Source organism: Eumetopias jubatus, unplaced genomic scaffold (genome assembly GCF_037043125.1).
Source record: "Eumetopias jubatus isolate StellerSeaLion01/CBP00866 unplaced genomic scaffold, mEumJub1_p1.0 scaffold_4, whole genome shotgun sequence".
NCBI lineage: Eukaryota > Metazoa > Chordata > Mammalia > Carnivora > Otariidae > Eumetopias > Eumetopias jubatus.
The window spans coordinates 133,778,086-133,795,308 of NW_028274810.1; the positions used below are offsets into that span (position 1 = coordinate 133,778,086).

At 33.5% G+C, this 17,223-nt stretch overlaps 1 protein-coding gene across 4 annotated transcripts in view; it reads left to right on the forward strand.

Annotated features, from left to right (window-relative positions):
* CSMD3 (CUB and Sushi multiple domains 3) overlaps positions 1–17,223 on the forward strand; it is a 1,163,243-nt gene that overhangs the window by 763,646 nt on the left and 382,374 nt on the right. For all 4 annotated transcript variants that reach the window (XM_028122520.1, XM_088023099.1, XM_028122521.1 and 1 more), the window contains 3 exons: positions 3,850–4,037; positions 9,659–9,847; positions 16,852–16,968. In XM_028122520.1, the coding sequence (XP_027978321.1) occupies positions 3,850–4,037; positions 9,659–9,847; positions 16,852–16,968 (494 nt within the window). The remainder of the gene's footprint in view (positions 1–3,849; positions 4,038–9,658; positions 9,848–16,851; positions 16,969–17,223) is intronic.

The following is a 17,223-nucleotide window of genomic DNA, read 5'->3' on the forward strand; positions in this document are numbered from 1 at the left end:
TTGCAAAGCAGTCCTTATAATTCAGAGCACCACACTTGTGACTTTTGATTTTATAATTTTTTTGAAGACACATTTTCTCTGTCCAAAGTTTTTAACATGTGTGTTCTATCCCTCCTGATAGGCAGTTACATGCGCCACTTTCCTGCTTGCCTATCTTGGGTAGATACCTTCAGAATTCTCTAAAGTGAATTAATGTACATTCTGCAGCCTATATTCTAAATTAAACCATCCCAGACTTACCTTCCTGGTTAAAAGAAAAACAAAAACAAAAACAAAAAAACTCAGCGATTTTTATAAACTGTAATGCCAGTTAAATAGACAAAAACCCAATTTAATTTTGATAAATATAGTTACTTAGCACTTTTTATTCTGCCATTTTCTTATTCTCTTATCTGCTTACTGTGACATAAATCCTTTAAATTAGGCTGTAAGAAAGAGTCACACTGAAAAGTGATTTTCAATGCTATGGTTTGGGCACAGCAACAATAAACTCTTCTGTAGGTCATCCAGAACAGGCCTGGGGTGAGAAATGATTCCCAGAGTCCAAAGATTTTGTCTTCTTCCCGTGAGCACCACTGAGCAGGACTTGTCAACTGTGCCTCTTTTCTTAATCCCTAAGTCTCCCTCTGAAGCAAATTATGAACCTCCTAGCTCCTTCACCTTCTTGATACCAACGATACCAATGTGTGTGTGTATATATATATATATATATGTACATACACATAAACTATATATATATAACTATTCCTTGTTAATTAGCTCAAACACTGGAAGAATCAAGAGTTAGAAATGCGTTAAGAATTTATTGATGTTATTTTCACTATTTTAATATAGACAGGGCATAGCTGTATCAGTATATTTCTTTTGAATTTTACTTTATATAACTAAAATAAATAAAGGGGTCTCAGTTCTTTAAAAAGTGTTCTAAACTGAAATGTTTGAGCGCATGAGTCTTCTATCTACCCCTCCCTCAGACATACACACACACACACACACACAACACAAACACAACACACACAAGCCCGTAAGATTCTTGAGTTGGAGCTATTTGAAAGGAAAGTTATTTAAATACCCTCCTCCATTTCTTCTTTTCTAAAGATCCTTTAAGGTTATGAGGTTTTACTTTAGGGCTGTCCATATCCCATGTGCTTTGTCAGAAAATTGGTTCCTTTAACATAATCCACATCTTAAATAGCCGTCACATGGTTAGGAGGAGTTCAGTTGCAAAGTAGTGAGCAAAGGACTTTGTCGAGTTAAAAAATAAATGAGAGGTTTATCCATAAAATAGTCACATTGAAATTAGAAATATGTACATCTATCACTTCTTTGTTTACTGACCCTATAATACCTTAGTGTTTCATTTCCCTCATAAGATTGTTTTGAGAAACAAGATATCCTCTCTGAAGTATAAAACAAGAATTATGTCTTGAAAAACCTAATTCCCTTCTGATTTCCAAATAAGCTATTGTAAGAACACTGGTTGCTAGCTCTTTAATAGTTTCTGTCATTCTGAGAATACTTTTTATAGAATTTGTTTCCAAATAATGAATTGTATTTATTACTGAGCCATTGTCACTTGCTTTCTTGTACCCAGAAATAATTTAATTTGGTGAAAATGAAATTTTATAAATAAATACTACAATGAAGATGATGGCATAGCTATTTTCCTATATTCTCAAATGTAGCAATTGACTAGATTTAACTTACAGGGGTGGAAAAAAAAAAACTAAAATATATCACAAATATATTAGCCACTACTTGGCTTCTTGAAATTGTCTCAAATACCTTAAATCAGTGAAATCTTAAGAAATCGAATTTCCTGTCAAACACAAAGCAAACATATGTGTTTGGAACATACGTGGTTTTTAAACTGTTTACCTCTTTTTAACATAGCTAAACCATTTACAGGTCTTATATTTAGATCCGCAGAGGAATTTTGCTTTGTTTCTTCCAACAGTTTCTAAATTTTCTCAACATTTGGCAGCTTCTAAATGAACTCATTTACTATTAATCATCCTAAGCCCGTCTTTCTATCCCTTTCCCTGTCCTCAATTCCTAGACCATAGCTATGTATCACTCTTCCAGACAGCAACTTGGTTTTACTTTTAAATTAATGAGGACTATTTCAATTTGATCAAAATGGTTTTGGATTACATCAAGAATGTTTTTAAAAGACAACAAAAATTGAGTAAGATTAGGTTCGATTTCATTTTTAATTTCATCTAGTGATTCCACAACATTTGTTTATGATAAACAATAAATTTAATGTCATAAGCAGATGAACACTAGATTGAGGCAGTTTATGAGAAATGTATACAACTATCTTGAAACACAAAATGAAAGAAATTCAAATTATTGTGTAACCCTAATTCATTTCCCTTGTTATTCTAATGTATTTTTATAGTTCCTTAGGGCAAATCTGTGCTGATTTTCTTTTTAAGGATTCACTCCTACTGAACAGTGTTCTCTATATCACCAGTTAATGTTGCTATTCTATTAAGAATTGTCTCTTTATGTTTCAATTCAAAGTAATCTCTGACTCTTCTGTGCATTTTAATTTGGTTATTATCAGCTGACTAGCTATCGAAGTGAAACTCCAATTTTAATACTACAATAGACTGACTACAAAACAACCAAATAATGGATTCACAATGTATAATTGTCTGATCATTTACTTAAAGGACATAGTGTGTTCCTATACATTTCCTATTCTAATTGTATTATTGGAAAAGTTATTTTTAGACCAATGCAATATATTCCATATTGCAAAATAAAAACCAAGAGAAGCTTATGAAATTCATTCATTTTACTAAGTATATTGCTTAACAGGGTGTAAAAGTGGTACAGATTGAAAAATATTTCAATTGCACTTCTTAAATAGCATTTAAAATGCTATTTTATTAATAATATTTTATGCATGTTAAAAGTGGCTCTGTGTTGATTGCATTTATAAAATATGCATCTTTTAAGAAAATTGAAAACATCAACAGTAACCACCACCAAAAATCGAATAATAAAACCAGCCAGCATAGCATAGCATAGTATAGAGGCTAGGGACAGAGACTTGGGTTTGACCTGAGCTGAAGGCAGTCACTTAACCAACTGAGCCACCCAGGCACCCGAGAGACTTGGGTTTGAAATATTTAAGTTCTGCAGGCCTCAGTTTTCTTACCTGCAAAATGAGTATAATAATAGGAGCTAACGTACAGGGTTAGTATGAGGTTTGGATAAATGAATATAGATAAAATATTTATCAGAGCAAGCACTTAGTGAACATCAACTACATCGTCGTTATTATCATTACCTACTTATAATTAGGACCACTGTTTTGAAATAAAAACTGTATAAAGTTTTCAATGGCCAAAATAGATTTGTCAAAAAGAAAAAAAAAGGACCACAATGTAAAGCAGAAGTCAGATTTGAAATATATATACAAGTAAGATGAGAATTTGATTAATGGGTTGAAGATAAATATGAATCACATGGTTTTCCATAAAATGAGGAAAGTAAAAGAAAGGTGACTCCCAAAAAATGCTTGGTTAATGAAAAGGCCATTTGTTTACTGAGGATATTCCATAATATTTGAAAGAAATCTTACTTATGAACAACAAATATATATATATATACACACCTCTTTAATGATAATTTCCCATAAGAATAAGAGCTTATAACTTAGGTATTTAGCACATGATGAGGTCTTAAATGATACATATGATATTAGATAAGCTAAAGAAAAATTATAATACAAAAATTATAAAAAGTTTAGTCATTTAAATAGGAATCTAAATTATTATTTTCCTTATAGTGTTATTCTAATAAATATATTTTCACATTGTCTCTTAATCCTAGATTTCAGACTGAACTGAATTATGATGTTCTGGAAGTGCATGATGGACCAAATCTTCTGTCACCCTTGCTTGGATCCTACAATGGTACACAAGTGCCCCAGTTTCTATTCAGTAGCAGTAATTTTATATACCTTCTGTTTACAACAGACAACAGCCGTTCTAATAATGGTTTCAAGATTCATTATGAAAGTAAGTAAAGACAAAATATTTTTTGATTTTCCTATTCTCTTTTCCCTACGTTTGGTATTACCATTGCATCATTAAAAGAACTACACGATTTATTAAGAAAATAAAATTAAAGCTTTCCTTGACCGATGAGAATGCTAATGCTTTGCAAGGTATGTGTTTTAGTAAATTCTGCAAAAGAGTTTTCAACAATATCTGTCTAACATCATCATGAAAGGAAATACTAAGGAAATCTCTGAAGTATCAGATAACAAATTTTAAACAACGGTTCCTTAAATAGTTATTTGTGCACAATTCTGAAAAGCCAATAATGGACAGTAAATATCAATCTAAGATGTATATGAACATTGACAGATTCCTTTAACATATACTTCATAAATTCATTCTTTTATGTTTTACCCACATTAATTGCACACATTTTCCATTTAAAATATTTAATTTTATTATTTTGTGTAAAATACTGAAAATTATGTTACATTGAAAAGTAAAGTACATACATGTATATTCAAATATGACTAACATAACTGATCAAAGACTGTATATTAAAACAAGCCGTAATTCAGTGTTGCAATCAGCTTATAATAATCCCACCTAAAATGTTATAGTTTTATTTAAAACACATCTAAAATACATCTGATATTTAAAAATAATTTGATTCTGGTATATACATAGAAACAACTTTTTTAATTTCTTAAAATTTGGCATATTTATACGTGTATGGGTGTATTGTATATGATTTATACTCGTATATGCGTGCATTTGCATCTCAAGGTACATGGCCATGTATCTTTGCGTGAAAAGCAGTTTTGGTGAATTGGATCTAATAGCACATTTAAGAGGTGTACTGCAAGATATCTTTATGTCAAGTACAGTTAGGTATTAAATCACTTCTTTTTATGTTCAAGTCGCCTATACCCCTTGCCCCCTCAAGAAAAATGTTTTCATTTGAAATTTATAACTTTATATTCCATATTACATGTCTTTTCAGTAGATTTGATCAATGGACTCCTGAGCTTTTAAAACAATAATAAATATATATTCATTACTCTTAAAGATTGTATTATACATAATATTATTTAATTATATTAACTTCTTTTTTTACTTAGAGCATTATGACATGGAAGTATATTTCTTTTTTTTTTTTTAAAGATTTTATTTATTTGAGAGAATGAGATAGAGAGAGAGCATGAGAGGGGGGAGGGTCAGAGGGAGAAGCAGACTCCCCACTGAGCAGGAAGCCCAACGTGGGACTCGATCCTGGGACTCCAGGATCATGACCTGAGCTGAAGGCAGTCGCTTAACCAACTGAGCCACCCAGGCGCCCGGCATGGAAGTATATTTCTTAAATATTATTGTAAAATGTAACAAGAGGATTAACACATGCTTGGGAATTCAAATGAACTGAAGGACCTTCATTGAGATTTTTAGTTTAACATATGTGTGTTAAAGTTGAATCAGAGTAGAGTCATTTTTCTGCAATCTATTTCAAAATTAATTCTTATTAGCAATTTTTATCAATATGCTACAAATGGGCATGCACTTTTCCTTTAATTCATTGCTATATTCTATACCTAACAAATCACATTCAATCCCACTCCAACCAAGGTGTGTGGTCTTGATCACGTGTCAGACATAGAACAATTTTAAGAATTAAGTAAAATCACACATGCAATGTGTTTTTATGATAGCATGCAGTGAGTAATGAATGATAGCTCATATTTTTTCTTTGAAAACTAAATGGATGAGGAATTAAAATGAGAAGTCAAGCTCAAATGTATCTTTGTTATAAAAGAAATTACAAATACTTGTTAAAGACAATAGAGCAGACTTTTACTACAGTGGGGTTTTCTGTAAGGGGAGAGAGATTGAGCTCAGCTCTGACTACAAGTGGGACTTTATAGTCAAGGAGCAGGGTGTGTGGGGGGCGGAGCAGAATCAATGGCTGGGAAATTGCTAAAGGGGCAGAGGATTAGAGGTAGGGGGAATCTGGCTAAAACCACCAGACAGGATTTTTGCTGAAGCAGGCCAGAGTGAGAAGATATTGAGGGTGGGGAATAAGGAATTTGATTAGATATCAAGGGAGGGGGATTTTCAGTAAACTGACCCAGTTTGCTGCTAGTTTTAGTTTTGGACTAAATGGGCTACAGGTGAGGTCTAGTCAAAAGGATTCAGAGGAGACTGACTAAAGTTTGTTCAAGGCAGAGCGTCTCTGTCACAGTCAGCAAGTATGTCACCCCTAGGCTCTTGGTAACATAATCGAAGTTACCATTGGAAGCTAGTGACGAAAAAGTCTGAGTGGAGGAGACTGAGAGCTAGAGAGGCTGAGGTTGATCAAAGACACTCTGGATGTTGGTTTGGGTCAAATCTGGCCCAAAGGCAGTAACGTTCTATTTAAATTAGTTTGTAAGAGATCACTTCCTCTCATTTTTATTCTGTTTAGTGTTGTGGTTAATTACTACTGTGGAACAATCTCTAACATCACAAGCCCTTTCTTTTCAGAAACACAAACAAGCAAAGACCTGTTTTTTTGTTGTTGTTACTTAGTAAGATTCCCAGCTGGAGGTAACCAAACTATCTTTTTTTTAAATGAACCATTCACAAACCCCCAAATCAGTAGAATGAAATTTTAATTATTACACTAATTAAAAGTTTAAATAGGTATTTGGTATTTAGTGAATTTCTATTTTTTTAATTAAATCCATTAAAAAAGAAAACATGATTTTTCCAGGAGACCAAAATGTGATGGGAAGGATTATTTGCAGCGCTACCTCTGCTTGCACTCCAGATTTTCCTTGTATTCCTTTGCTGAGGCACTATTACCCAACTCTACTTTCTCTCAAAACAGGGAGATTGCAAAAACTGTACCAATGACATAAGATTCATAGTTTTCAAAACACATTAAAAAAATAATAACATGGACTGGAATTTAAGAACATAATCCATTTTTTTTTCTTTCAGTACAGTTAATTAATTTCCCCTCCCCCTCCCAAGAAAAAGTTCTGTTTATTGTATTTCTTTAAATACAAGTATAATTAAGTCTCCTTGGAAATGTAAATAATATATAAAACAATAAAATTATAAGTGGATATGGAACAAATTTATAGACAGAGATATCCATCTCCAAAGACATATTTTTTGTATGTAGGTATATATATATTTTTTCCAACTGGGAAATGGAAGACATCTAAGAGAATGTACTGTTTAAATAACAGTTCTTATATTAAAGTCAATACATATGGGAGAGGTAGAGGAATCAAAATATTTCCATTGATTTGATTTATTTGCTTGTCAATCAATTATGAAATATCTCCTTTAACTTACTCTGTGACTGCTAGATGTATACAGTGCAGTAAGAGACATAAAAGAAACACGTTATCTTACTTTATCTGTCAACTGGAGAGACAAGAAGGACAAATGAAATGACTAACCTTGTACTAATATTCACTGATCTTTACTCTGAATAATCTGAAACCATTAAAATCACTTTTGGAGAATTACAGTTGCTTGATTTTGCTTTTACCATGATTTACATTTTATGTGACTTCTTCAAGCCCACATTACCCTGATTTCTTAAAATTTCACTACAAAATAGGAGTTTTGGATAAAGGAAAGTTATTTATGGGCCGGAGCATTAGAAGATCATGACTTGAAGGAGAGGGCATCTGAGCTTGTCTGGTAAAAATTGAGAAGATTTTGTAAATTAAAGGGATGATTGAGAGTATTCATGGTAGTAAGATAAAATATAAAACCAGTAAGGAAACTTACCTGACAGGTAGGAAAGATGACTACTGAGAAATAATGGAAATTACAAATGGTAGAGTTCAATTCGGAAGTCTTGAATTTCAAGGTGATGACTTTGAACTTGATGCCCTGAAAAGTAGGGTGCAAAAGCAATGAAATAACATATTTTAGGAATATATGTGTCCAAAATTATATCCATGATAGATTGGAGATGAAGGATACTGAAAGAGAGGGCAGACATCATTGTTTGTCTTATAGAATTGAAGTGATGAAGGCCTGCGGGAGGGTAAGAGAAGTAATAAATGACATGATGCTTTTCAGTGAGGATAGATTTCAGACATATTTTGTGGAGGAAAAACACAATGTGAGAGGGATTCAAAGATGAAGGAGGATCTCAAAGCCTTGGATGCTAGAAGACAAATGGTCACATGGAGAAGAGGAATACAGCAGGTTAAAATAATTGTGTTGAAGATAAGATTTTTTATTTTTTAGTTTCTCATTAAAAACAACAACATTTAAGTGAAATGGATATGTTTGATAAATATATTTAAAATGTGTAATTTGTCTCTTTAAAAATTGAACTACTATGTTTTTGGTATTTTGTTTAGCTTCATTTTAAAATTGGATAGTAAATACAAATAAATAGTTTCTCTGGTGGATGTGATTTAATCAGATATCATTTGAAATTGCTAATTGTTATATTTTTGGAATATAAAAACAACAGTAATTCATTGTTTAAACCTTTCATTTAGGAAGAAGAAGGTAATTATTTATTTTACTTTATGCCTCAGTTCTTAACTCGGGGCATTTTTTTGCATCCCAGGGAACATTTGGCAATATCTGGAGATGGTTTTGTTTGTCATGACTGGAGAAGTTAGAGATCAGGAATGCTGCTAAACATACTGCAAAGCACAGGACAGCCCCAGGACAAAGAATCATAAAACCCAAAAACTCCACAGGGCCAATGATGGGAAACCATGTCTTATTAAGGGAAAGGCATTGTCATGGTGTGGTTTCAGCTAGACATTATAAGTCACAAGGAAGCTTATCAGCAGGAGACACCAGATACACTGAAGGCTATTGAAAACCCTGACAAGGGGCACCTGGGTGGCTCAGTCGTTAAGCATCTGCCTTGGGCTCAGGTCCTAATCCCGGCGTCCTGGGATCGAGCCCCGCATCGGGCTCCCTGCTCAGCAGGAAGCCTGCTTCTCCCGCTTCCACTGCCCCTGCTTGTGTTCCCTCTCTTGCTGTGTCTCTCTCTGTCAAATAAATAAATAAAATCCTTAAAAAAAAAAAAAAAAAAGAAAGAAAACTCTGACAAGTAGCCAAAAGAGCAGTTGTACTCTTTTATTTAGAAAGGTACTGGCATTCATCCTTTCATATTTCCCTATATATTTATATCTATATAATTTTTTAAAGATTGATCCATTTATTTGAGAGAGAGAAAGAGAACAAGGGGAGGGGCAGAGGGAAAGAGAGAGAGAGAATCCCAAGCAGACTCCCTATTGAGCATGGAGCCTGACATGGGGCTCGATCCCTGGACACTGATATCATGACCTGAGCCAAAGTCAAGAGTTGGCCACTTAACCAACTCAGCCACCCAGGTGCCCCTATATCTATATAATTTATAACAATATAAAGTTTGATAGATAATTATACATTTTCATCAGATTCTTATATAACTAAGTGATCTGAATGTGGACTTCATGGGTAGAAAATGTCAAAACAAATTTGTTAGACAATTGCTGGTTGTTTAAATAAGGTTATGGGCACATTAATTTATTTGTGAAAATCATAACACAATTGTTTGAAGAAATAGGAATCAATTTTGGCAAATCTGAATCCATCAAACTTACTCTTTGTCGTATTCCCTTGTTTCCTAGGTGTTACAGTGAACACTTATTCTTGCTTGGACCCTGGCATTCCTGTACATGGCCGTCGCTATGGTCATGATTTCTCCATAGGTTCTACTGTTTCATTTAGTTGTGATCCAGGATACAGGCTGAGCCATGAAGAGCCTCTTCTGTGTGAAAAAAACCACTGGTGGAGTCATCCACTCCCAACCTGTGATGGTAAGAATTAATTCAACATGCAAAAAAGCTGATTTATAAACCACAAAAAAGTCAATATAATATTTATAAAATGTGAGGCTTAATACCACTATAAATATTTTATATTTTAAAAGATTATCTTGAATTTTGGTAATTTTCTTATCAGACCATTAATAAAATAAAAAATGCATTATATGTCACCAAGACTTCAAAAAGAAAAAATAAATAAATATTGATAACCAGCCAAACTTACCCTATTCCTTACCCTATGCCTAAAGATGGTATATATATTTTCAAAATATGCACTTAACCAGTTTAAGTTTATATTGTGTGTTTGGACCTTTGACAAAGTAGCATTGAAAATGTCAAATTGCTATCAATGAATGCACAGAAGGAACAGAATATTACCTCCCAAGTTGGAAGGCAAAATGTTATCAGTCCAAATTCTACCTAAGTATGCAACACTGTGACAATGTACTCAGGCTGTCCTGTGGTGGCAAATTCTTGGTTATGATGAATATTCTACCAGTGTCCTTACCTCTTATTTATTTCAATGGAGAATAAGTCAGAAATGCTTCATTTTTCAGAAAACACATGTGAAAATACAGTGGAAGAAACTGCTTCGCTAAGTTCAAGAAGTGTTTTCATACTTGCTTTATCAAAAAGCACACACAATGTAAATCTATGCGTTATTTGATCCTGGGCTTTATTTTTTATTTATAACACTACTTCCAAGTTCTGTACTTACTCTTGTTCAAAGTGGAAGATCACATTCGTCATTTTATGATTAAAGTTTCAAATACTGTCACTTCCGTCATTTTTTAGAAAGAGTTTTAGGCCAATTTGTTTTTATAAAAAGGTTTAAAGGAATCATCAGCACATATTCCTTGTATTTGGTATAATACTATTTATAATGTCAGCATTCTTGCGATTTTAAGTAGCAGAATCCCAACTCTAACTGGTTTTAAAAACTAAAAGCAGAATTTGTTGTTTATCCAAATCTTACAAAAGGCAAGGGTGGTGTACTTCTCATGGCTAATTATAAAAATGAATTCAAACCTTTTCAAGGCTCTTTCCATTTTCTACCTAGGCTTTTCTCTGTGTCTTGACATAATTCTCTTTAATTGCAGCCAGGCTTTTTCTACATGGGTGTGTTTAGCAGTGCAGAATACACTCGTAGGAACATGTAGACTTATAGTCTCATATTTCCAGGATCAGACAAGATTGAGAGTTCTTCCATGTTCCAATTAGAAAAATTACAGGAAAGGTCTCTGAGTATCCCATACCTGAACCAGTTACTGTCATAAAGGAGAAGGGCCCATTACTATTAGCATTGTCCAGGTCATATGTTCATCCGTTTCTATGGTTGAGACAAAATACAGTACTGGTGTATACTGTTTAGTTTATGGATATTCTGCACTACTTGGAATATGTGGCTGAAAGACGATACATTATCCTTTTTGGTATCAAGTCTGTCAGATGGAAAGAGTACTTTGAATTCAGTTCTCTTTTCTGTATACTTAGGTTTCTGAGTTTTTACTGATCTTTTTAAATTCATCTTGTTTCACTATTGACCAAGGAACCTTGAATTTCAAGTCAGAAATGGTTCAGTTAGATTCTGTGCTATTTAGTAAATTTGATACCTTATCTTTTTTTAATGCTTTAAAAGAATATTTATTTATTTTGAGAGAGACAAAGGGAGAGAGAGAGTGTGTATGCGTGTGTGCATGCAAGCAGCAGGAGGGGCAAAGGGAGAGGGAGAGAAAATTAAGCAGACTCCACACTGAGCGTGGAGCTCAACGCGGGGCTCAGTCTCATGATCCGTGAGATCATAACCTAAGCTGAAACCAAGAGTCCCATGTTAACCTCCTGAGCCACCCAGGCACCCTTTTTGCTACAGAGTAACACCTGTCATGTCACTTACACTTTTCTTTATAGTATTTTCCACTCCCTAATACCTTTATGTATTTACTGCTCACTTTTCTACTAGGATGTCAGTTCTATATGGCAGGAACTTTGTTAAGTTTACTGTTATGTCCTCAGTGCCAAGAGCAGTTCCTGTCACACAGTTCGTACTCAATAAATTTGTTTTGAATGAAAAGAATGAATGAAATATACTCCCTAGTCTTTTGGAAATACTATATTTTCATCCTGCATATATATTTTCTTGTCCTTTACCTTCATTCATCTTTGTATTCCCCTTACACTAGGAAGTCCTAGACCTCCCCTCACCTATATCAAAATCTTAGTCAATTTTTAAAAGTCGTTGACTCATTATGCTTTCCCCGGATAAAGCATCGGGGCAAAATCTCAACTTTTCTTAGGCCCTGTAGTATAGTTTCTCATATGGGTTTACAGTTCAAACTGGGGAGACGTGGAAATAGAAAAAAATATTTGAATTTAAAAACAAACAAAAACTCATAATGGGATTTATAATAGATGCCTATTCCTGTGCTCCATTGCAATACTCAAAATGTTTTGATGGATACTAGTCTAGAAATTGTCTGTTGTTGTTCTAGACAGTTGAGCTCTTGTCAGGTGTATATCACTACAAAGAGCAAAGTATAATTTTGTATATAGGTCTGGACCATAACATTCAAGGGCTTGGCTTTTGAGAAGACTTCACTATTTTAAAACTCTAATTGATATCCATCATGTGACAAAGTAGTGATATATGTGGCAAAAATCTGAGAGAAAAAAGAAAACTGCTAGTCGAGATCACTGTATATCTGGCTAATTGCCCTCAGCTCATATTTTGGGCTATCATTGTAACTTTGCTGCAATCCTGGTCTCTGTCCTTTTATATGCTTTCCTCTGCCGGCTTTGCTGTAACATAAAGTAACTGGGTATTTCATGTACATTTCATCACTCTCTAATTTCTCTGCAGTGCTTTGCTTGATACAGAATTCGTCTATCTCCCATTCACAAGAACATATAAGCCTATTGTATGTGTTAAAAAATGTTTGTGTCCCTAAAGACATATGGCATCCATTAGCAAGGTGGTTGGGATAAACTGAAATTTCTTCAGACAAGGTGATATACAAAGAACAGGAGATCCATGGCATCCGTTTTAGGCACTCTCAATCTAATGAAGTTTACTGTACAAATAACCATATATTCTGTTGAAGTGAATTTAAAAACTCTTAAAAAATTTTAAAAATTAAAAAATTAAATTAAAATTTTAAATTAATTAAAAAATTAAAAAAATTAAAAAACTATTTTTGGAGAAATTTTCTCTATAGACTGTATACCACTGTATCTTTTTCAATATATTTAATTCCATTTTCTATCTTACAGTAAAAAAAAATTCACCTTTTTTATTCATCTTAATATTTTAGTCTTCTCATAACTGATTCTAATAGACTGATTTCCCCTTATACTTTCTTAGCATTCTAATAGGAAGGGAACTTTTTAGAGAAGCAAACATCATCAGATTGGTAGAATATTCAGTAATAAATTAACCACTTATAAAATTAATCCAACTCAAACCTGCATTAGCATTTATCATTATGCATTGTATCAATGCACGTGTAGGTAATTTCTTGTGATTGTTCAAAAAAGCTAATAATATAAAGCAAATATGATTCCAAATATTTGCAATGTAAAATAATCTCATTTAGAAAGATGAAGGATTTCATCAAATGATGCTGTGGCTGCTGATGATGGAAGACTGTTTCAATTACAGACAAAGCCATTGACAAATGAGAATTCGTAAGATATAAATCAATTAAAGACAGGAATACTGACACATTTAGGTATTCGGTGCTTAAAAAGAGATTGATTTGAATATGAAAGGATTAAATTAATCTCTGAGAAAATGAATGATATCCTTGAATAATTTTTTTAAAGTTTTTTTTATTTTGAGAGAGAGACAGTGAACGAGCATGTTCGTGTAAGCGGGGGTCAGGGGGTGTGGAAGGGTGCAGAGGCAGAAGGAAAGAGAGAATCTCAAGCAGACTCCGTGTCCAGTTCAGAATCTGACGCAGGGGTAGGGGCTGGATCTCACGACACTTAGATCGTGACCTGAGCCTAAATCAAGAGTTGGATGCCTAACTTACTGAGTCACCCAGGTGCCCCATATCCTTGAATAATTTTTATATAGATTGATCATTTGAGGGAGAATGCTACAAAAATAAACATAAGTGAAGGACATCATAGTATAGTATGCTATAATTTTTTGGTAGAAATTGTGGAAAAAAAATCAAAACTTGATTCAAGAGTCAGCTTAATATCAGAGACTCCAGAACTAGACTGCTAGAGTTCCCTCTGTACTTGCCTTCTCATCTGTAAACTGTGAATAATTACAGTACTTTTCTCATTGGATTGTTATGAGGGTTAATTGAGTTAACAAAAATAAAAGTATTCAGAATAGTGCCTGTCATGTTGTAATTTCAATATGAGCCATTATTATGCTTTTGCTAAGAACTGGTGAGTAGTTGCAATTTTATTCTGTTTTATTAGGGTGTAAAATACACATATTTTCCTATTTTTAGTTTCATTTTTTTTCAAAAAAAAGACCTAAATCACAGTCTTTCCCCATAATTTACTATGAAATTCTATCTTTAAGTCAATTCCTTTCAGGGGCCTTTATCTACTACTAATATTCTCAACTAACAAAAACCTCCACTGTCATAAAAATGCACTCTATATTTATCATCTGCTTATAATCAAAGTAATAATATAAATGTTCATTAATAGTATATTAGTTATTGACTATTCTTCCTAAATATTTTAGTATGTTCATGGTTACTTAACTTTATTCATGTTTCTGCGGAATGTCCCTTTAACGTCCCACCTTCAACACAGATGTGGTAGGTATAGTTGGCAGACAGAAAATTCTCAAGAAATTTTCCAAGTACAGAAGGAGATTTGACAGAGTAGCATTATTCAAAAGAATGCTGATATGTAGGGGTGCCTGGGTGGCTCAATTGGTTAAGCATCTGCCTTTGGCTCAAGTCATAATCCCAGGGTCCTGGGATTGAGTCCCATATCGGGCTCCCTGCTCAGCGGGGAGCCTGCTTCTCTCTCTGCCTGCTGCCCCCCCGCCCCGCTCTCTCTCTCTCTCTGTCAAATAAATAAATAAAATCTTAAAAAAAAAAGAATGCTGATGTGTAGAAGAGTTTTCCCTCTACAACCTGTAAACACACTAGTTACACATGCATGCATAGGCGCACATGTCTGACATACTGAATAAAAATTTCACATCTCTCTTCTGTGTTTAACTAACTCTCTTAATTTTGATCCTTCTCTTCACTAAGTTTTAATCTATCTGTATGCAGTATAGTCCTTTCAAATGATAAAGCATCTTCACTCATCACATTTCACTCAACAAATTCATACCATGTTGTATTTTTTTGTCTCTGACTCTCACAATGGAGAATAAAATGAAATATAGTGTATTAGGAATAAATTGACATATGTAAAAATAATCTAATAAAAAAATACAATCCTCTGTCAAAATGTAGAATGCATTACAAGGGGGCTAAAAACAGATCAACTTAGCACCACCATTACCAGCAAGATACAGTAGAAATGGTATACCTAGCTCTTAAATTGATCACAAAAACACAGTGAGAATTTTTTTAAAAATTGAAAGGAAATTTGAGAGTTTCAGTAATAATAGTTGCCAATCAAGGCCTGTGCAGGCTCTAAATAGGAGCCTAAGGTAGCAAACCATGCATATTATTTGCAATGTATTGATATTATTAATATTATTGCAACAGAAGCATGGTTTTATTTTAGTCTTATATTTGGTCTTAGGGAGATAATCTATAAGACAAATCCCAGAGAGGCATTTTTAAAAGACCTTCTTTTATTACTGCGTGGAGTAAAAGAAACAAAAAAAGGAGAAGTGGATTTTAATTCTGTATATAAATATAAATATGTGTGTGTGTGTGTGTGTGTGCGTGTGTATATCTGTGTGTGTATGTATATGTGTAATATATATATATTTTCAAGCCTGCATGTTTGAATACGTAGAGGAATTGCAAACAACTTATTTCTAGCAAGATCAGTGTAGAATTGTAGCCAGATTGCCTTGACTCTTCTCAGCATTATTACTTGGAAGAAATCATGGAAAAGCCTAAGGCCAAACTCACCTTCCTGTGTACCAGAGAAATGAAGCAAGGATCTGAGCAGACAAGACAACACACAGTTCTTATTGTCTTTGCCATGTCCAAGAGAGCTGACATCTCTATGGGGAAGAGAATAAGGCATCAATACCTTTCTGTTTGTTTTAGAATATGCATTTTACCTGGCTATATCTTTGTCTCCTTTAATTTTTAATACTGATAAAATTATCTGGTATAGCATAACCACTGATGTTCGTTGAGTGTAGTAGAAGACAGTGTAAACTATGATTTGTTCTCAAAAAAAAAAATGAACATTGAATCAAATTTGAATTTATTTGACCTTAGTTCATAAACATATATTTATTTTTACTATCTCAGAGTATTTGCTTAAAAGTTATAGCTTCTCAAACATTGCCGTTTGTTCCTGATATTTCCCAAAGAAATGGAGAAGTACAGAAGCAGCCTTCACATTTTTTGCCGCTTAACTCACTCTTTTAAAAAGAATTATATGAAGAATGACACATTCCCCTTTAGGAATCTAAAAGAACTGATTTTGCATAATTAGCCATTCATTTTCTTAAAGCTTAATAAAAGAGGGCTGCTAAACAATTAATTACTCATGTTTAATTTATGACCAATTTATGCAAATGTTACTTATAATTAGAAATGTATAAGATAAGTATGTACTTCAGCTTCAAATGTGAGAAAATGAGCTACGTTATTGTGTGGCTAATTCTCAGAGGCTATTACATACCTTTTTCTTCTCTAGGTCTGCAGTGGGTGAAACTATTTCCTAGTATTGGAGGAGGTCTCTTACACACTCCTGTTATTACCGAGAAGTAGCTTAAGCAAAGAAAATCAGATTGATTCTATTTCAAGAGAGCAGAGATTTCTTCAGCCTCTGCTTCTCTAACTATGACTGATCATATGACTGTATTTTTTTGTATTTTTCAGCTTTATGTGGAGGAGATGTTCGAGGGCCTAGTGGAACAATCTTATCACCTGGTTACCCGGAATTTTATCCAAATTCTCTGAATTGTACATGGACTGTTGATGTAACTCATGGAAAAGGTAATTTGCCTCATGCAATGATAATTGGACTATCTTCTGAATTTTCATTGCATCTATTTTTATTTCATTGTCCTTTACAATGTCATTTTGCATGAGCAAAAACAGATCAGTACTAAAATATGCTAACTCAAAATCCAGTTTGAGTAACTGCAGCAGAGGGTTATATTTACTTTTCCATAGTTTTATAATATGCTTATGTTTTTACCAGAATGGTAATATAAGATATATTTATATTCTTTTGATGTATTAAACTCA